Source organism: Serinus canaria, chromosome 1, assembly GCF_022539315.1.
Source record: "Serinus canaria isolate serCan28SL12 chromosome 1, serCan2020, whole genome shotgun sequence".
Taxonomy (NCBI): Eukaryota; Metazoa; Chordata; class Aves; order Passeriformes; family Fringillidae; genus Serinus; species Serinus canaria.
Window position 1 is genome coordinate 24,273,045 of NC_066313.1, and position 5,578 is coordinate 24,278,622.

General features: G+C 54.4%; 1 protein-coding gene across 1 annotated transcript; it reads right to left on the reverse strand.

Annotated features, from left to right (window-relative positions):
• Positions 1-266: 266 nt before the first annotated feature.
• NHLH2 (nescient helix-loop-helix 2) lies at positions 267-698 on the reverse strand. The gene has a single exon (XM_050977168.1). The coding sequence runs from the start codon at positions 696-698 to the stop codon at positions 267-269; it is 432 nt and encodes a 143-aa protein (XP_050833125.1).
• Between the last annotated feature and the right edge of the window lie 4,880 nt (positions 699-5,578).

Below are 5,578 nucleotides of genomic sequence, written 5' to 3' on the forward strand. Positions count from 1 at the left end.
ACTGCACCCATGGGTCACACGTTTAAGGTCACAAGTAGATGTTTTTGGATATATATAAAGGGGCACTTGACAGCCTGAAGAGACAATCCGGTTTTCCACTCCTCTTCGAAAAGCGGGGCTCTCGACCGGGCGGGAGCCCTCCGGGGGGAGCACAAGCAGCGGGGACCCCCCGCCCCGCCGCCCGCCCCGGGGAAGGCGCTGCCCGCCGCGGCCGGACCCGGGGCGACGGGACTGGGGGTCCCGGGGCTCCGGGCGTCCGTCGGGCGCTACACGTCCAGCACGTGGTTGAGATAGGAGATGTAGCAGATGGCGAGACGCAGGATCTCGATCTTGGAGAGCTTCTTGTCGGGGGGCAGGGTGGGCAGCAGCTTGCGCAGCTCGGCGAAGGCCAGGTTGAAGGCCTCCACGCGGATCCGCTCACGCGTGGCGTGGGCCGAGCGGTACTTGGCCGTGGCGCGGCGCCGCCGGCGCTTCTCCTCCCGGCTCAGCGGCGGCGGGTGCAGCCCGGGCCGGCCCCCGCCGCGGCCCTCGCCGCCGCCGCCGCCGCCTCGGCCCTCACCGCCGCCGCCCTCGGCGGGCTCCGGGTCGGAGACGCAGCAGCTGAGCGCCTGGGCGTCCGCGCCGCCCAGGGACTCCGGGTCGGAGGGCGCCGAGGAGGGGTGGTCGGAGTCGGCAGCTTGGTCCGGGCTAAGCATCATCTTGGAGGGGGCGGAGGAGCCTTCCCGAGACAGAGAAGCAAAGAGAGCGGGTCAGGGCCCCGGCCCCGGGATACAGGGGCAAGGCGGGGAGCAGGGACATGGGCAGGGACGCGAGGGACATGCCGGTCCCCGCGCCCTGCCCCCGGCGCCGGTACCGCCCGACCGGGGCGGGGGGAGAGCCGGGTGGGCGAGTGGCGGCTCCTTCGGGGAGTACTAATGAGAGCAACATCGGGGATAAACGATACCCCATCATTTAACCATCCCTTCTCTAGCGTTTGACAGCAGCTTCAGCGGAATATACTGCCGTTATTCCCTGCGCTTCCTTGAGTGTTGAAATAGGCCCAGAGAGCAATAGAAGATTTTTTTTTTCAAGCAAGCTAATATCCAGTGTTTTAATAATATGGTGATTCCCCGCCCCCCTCCCCTTCCAGGCCCCCAATTTTAATATTGTCCTTTCTAGCCTGCCAGATTCTGCTTAACTGTTTCTCTTTCGGAAACGCTCTATGGGATCCAGGCTACAGACATGATACTTTTAAATACACAGCTCACGGCTCCACAAATATAACAAGGCCAGCGGGGAGATTTATTTCCCCAATCCCTACGGTACCCGATATATCTGCTAGGCTCTCCCCTCCGCTCTTTTCTCTGTGCTCCTTCTTTTTTCCTTTTTCTTTCTTTCCTTTCCTGCTGTTAATCGTGCAGATAGCGATTTGCTAGCGATCAAATAGGAATGTTTGGAGAGTTCCCGTTTCCTAAAAGTCGGATTCAAAAAGAAACAAAACCTCAAAGCAGAGGCCGAACTTTTCCATCCCTTTAAATTTTCCCTCCTCTCCCCTCCCTGCGCGAAAAGAGGGGGAGGCTAAATAAATAAATAAATAAATGCGGACGTGCCTTTCAAAAGAAAATTGAATCGTATCTTCTTGCGGCCTCACAGAGCACCATCTGTCATGTAGACAGCAATACAAATCCGAGCGCGTCCGTGGACATGCCGGCATGTAATAAAACAATACATCAGGCAACTAGTGAATAACCTTGGACACAAATGCGTGTGTGTGTGTGTGTGTGTGTGTGTGTGTGCAGCTGGGGTGTCGAGCGAGATGGGGAGCAAGCCCGATGGAGGAGGGAACATCACATCCTCCTTTCCCCCGAATTAAGATTGCAAAGTATTTCCACATAAAGTTTCCAGGGACAGTCCCAGTCGGGCCTCAGACCCGATTGGGAAAAATAAACTGTTATTATTGCTGTTGTTAACAACAACAACAACAACAACAATAATAATAATAATAGTAACAACCACATGGGCAGGAGGAATTCTCCCCAGACAGGGATAGAGCCAAGCTGGCCCCAGCGGGGCGAGACGAGGGGCACGCGTGGTGGGGCACAGGGGCTCCGCCAGGGGCCGAAGCTCAGCGGCCGGGGTGCGCAGGGAGGGAGGCAGGACTGCGTAGTGGGAGAGAAGAGCTCTTCCTTTTCTGGGAAAGGGCCGTCTCTTGCCAGGGCCGTCGGAAACGCTTCCTCTTCGATTTTTAATAAGGAGCGTTAATCAGGCCCACAAGGCAGGGGTAGGGAAAAAAAACCATTAGCGCGCAAGTCAGGTATCTCGTGGGGCAAAAAGATACTGAGGAAAGGTTTAAAATCATCTTTCAACTGGCACCCAAGCGAGGGGGGTTATGCAAAAAGCAGGTAAGAGAGGCAGGATTTGCAGGGCGATTGAACGAAAACGGGCAATTAAAGCGGTGGTTCCTGAAGAAAGTTGCTTAGAGGTTTCTCTACCGATGTGTGTTGAATTTTTCGCTTTGATTTGGATTTATCTGCACGGTGGGGTTTGGCGAGCTGATCTGGAAAGAGGCTCTTTACCCCCTGCCCCCTCTCTATTTAAAAAAATATTTTTATTATTATTATTATTACAGTAAACCCATACCCCCTGCTACCTGCAAAAGGGAAACATATTGTTAAGGCTGCTTACCTCGGTGGAGTCGTTTGGATAGCCTCTCTCTCCAAGTCCCCTCGCCCCCTCGGCGATTCCTTTACAGTTCAAATGGCCCTTCGGGAGCGGAGCATGGAAAAATTAAAAAATCAAAATCAAATAAAATTAATTACGAGCGAAAAAGTGTCCTGCTCGAATTGGGAAAGGCAGATCTCATCCCTCGCCGCGGCCTCCAGCGCTCCAGATATGGGAGATGTTATACCGTCGTGTTTGTTTGCGGAGTATAAATAACAACTTAAGTTACTTACGATGCATCAGGGGAGAAAAAGCGTTTCCCCATCAAAGTCCTCCTCCGCCCGCTTGTCCGGGGCAGCGGCTTCAGCGCACCGGCGGCTTCGGCCGGTCGGTTTTAGAGGAGGAAAGTGCCCTCTCCCCCGCTTTTCTTCCTCCTCCCCGACCGCGATAAATAACAAAAGGGATGCGGCGACAGCACCGGCACCGTCCGGGATTATTCCCTCTCTCCCGCCCCCTGAGCCTCTCCTTCCCTGCGGCAGCCCCGCCGCTCCCGGGCCGGGCCGGTCGCGGGGCCCGGGGCGCGGAGCCCGGAGCCCGGGGCGCGGAGCCCGGCGCGGCGCGGCGCGGCGCTGCCGGCTTTGTTCCGCCGCGGCCCGGCGCACAGGCACGCCGCGGGTCGGGGTAACAATGCGTCGCTCCCTCCTTTCTTCTCTATTCTTTTTTTTTTTTGGGGGGGGATTGGGGGTTGTAACGTGAGGTTTTGTTAATTCACCGGTCCGGTGGAGAGGGGCAGGAGCGGGGGAGACGCCGTCGGAAAATGAATGTTTGGTTTAGTTCTTCTTCTGGTCCTTCAAGAACTGGCGAGGGGAGAAAAAAAAGGATAAACGAAACCCCCATCCGTCCCTGAGCTTCCTAACTCCTCCTGCATCTTTCGAGTGAAAGATAAAGGAAAATATGCGAACGCTGAAAAAGAAAAACGAAAGGAAATAAACGAAAATCTCGGCGCGGGTTCGGAGCGGCTGTGAGAGATAACGGCGGTGCAGGACAAGGTACGCTCACATGCATAAAAAGAAAGTGCAGTTCCTCCTCCCACCCCTCCCGGAGTGGCAAAGAAGCCAAGGAGGGGTGCGGAAGGTGGCAGGGGCGAGACAGACAGACGGAGCAGAGATGCGTGTGGCTCCACTTCTGGTACCAAAGGGTTTCGCCTAGAGATGGTCGGAAGAGATAAAGGCTCGGAGAAAAGGGGGCGGCATTTTTTCCCTCTTAAATTGGTATTTAATGGGAAAGCCTATTGGACAGAAACCTGGACACGAGTCACTTAATTGGACTTGACATCTGTCACAGTGTGGGAGTTTTCACAGCCCAAATATTTTCAGCAGATCAGATTCTCGCTGAATCTGTGCCACAAATTATAACAGTCGAGAGCAGCCCATGATATAAACCCTAGCCTCTGGATATACAGTCTCTAGCCATGCTCGCTCCCACTGCCGTCGCCTCCCCCCGCCCAAATATTGGATACCCACTGATCTAGAAAAACACCACTGGCATTTCACATGTAAGCTTTAAACATCAATTTGCATTGTGTATACCAAGCTCGTGGAGAATCATCAGACTGGTTTCTTAGTTTGTTTATTCTGGCAGTCCCCCTGCCCTGTCTCTCACCCACCCCCAATCCCAGTGCGTGGCAGGCATGGACCTGTCAGAGCCAGGGGGACAGAAAGGCTCCCACACTCCCTCTGCCTCCTGCTCTCCCTGCTCCAGTGCACAGACAATGAGGTGAGGGAGTCAGCCATGAGTCTGTGGCTTTTCTGCTCTCAAGAGACTGGATGGAGCCAGGCCCCTTCATGCCTGAGTCAGGGGATGCCTGTGACCAAAGTGACTCCTCTTGCTGTCACCCTGCTCCAGCCCCTGCCAGATGGCAGTGCCGTCTCTGCTCTGATCCCCATTACCCTCCCTGCAGATCCCTTCAAATGGGTGCCATAGCCACTTTTCTGGGTATAATCTTCCATGGGGACTTTTTTGTGCCAGGAGCCTGTACTGGTAGGCTCCCTTTGGAGCCCCCAAAAAGGGACAGCAGGAGGGGTGGGTAAGACACAGCAGAACTGATTCTGCTGCTCACCAGCAGCTCAGTGAGTGGTTCTAGGTCCCATCAGCAGGAAGCATAGGGGAGAGGTGGCAGGAAGACACTTGCAGGGATCCCTGAGGGTCATCCATATGCAACAGGCTCGAAGATCTCTGAAAGGGGAGAGATTCTGCACTTGATATGATTTACCATAACAAGACCATAACAAGAATGAGTAACACACCTGAGCAATTTTGGGTTTTGTCTATTTTTTTTTAAATGGTGGATACTGTTGCACAGAATATAACCCCCCTGCATGACACCTGGCCCACTACGGAAAGAAATGCCTGAAAGTGGATCCTAATGTGCACTTCTTCCAGGGAAATTTGGGGATCTCTCTTGCCCTACCCATAACAAGTCTCCAAGGCAGCAGGAGGGTATCACTTGCTCTGACCCCACATACTGGCACTGGTTTCATGGATATCCAACATGATCTCAGCAGGGTTTCTGGAGATTCTTGGCTAATCTATTCTTGCCTGCAGTGGGACATGCCAGGAAGATTCAGATGCAAGTCACTGGGGCTGTGACACATTCCCAATCAGCCCACCTTACTGGTAACCTTCACAGGTGCTCTTTGGAGATCAGGATCTGAGCTGTTCAAGGTCACAGTGGTCCACATTTCAAGACCCAAGATCCCATTCCATCAAATGACCATGATCCCAGACTTCAGTGAGAAAGCTGTGGAGGAGACCTTCTCCAGCTCTTTTTTGACTGTGGCTCAGTGCTGGGGGCTTTGGCTTGCAGTGCTCCCCAAGGTGTAAGTCTGAGGCCTCAGCCCACAGAAGCTGCAGGTGATGGAATAAGTAGCTGGCTAAG

Bases quoted from the DNA above. Each gene is read 5' to 3' on its own strand.
- NHLH2 (XM_050977168.1), bottom strand. From the start codon at position 698: ATGATGCTTAGCCCGGACCAAGCTGCCGACTCCGACCACCCCTCCTCG.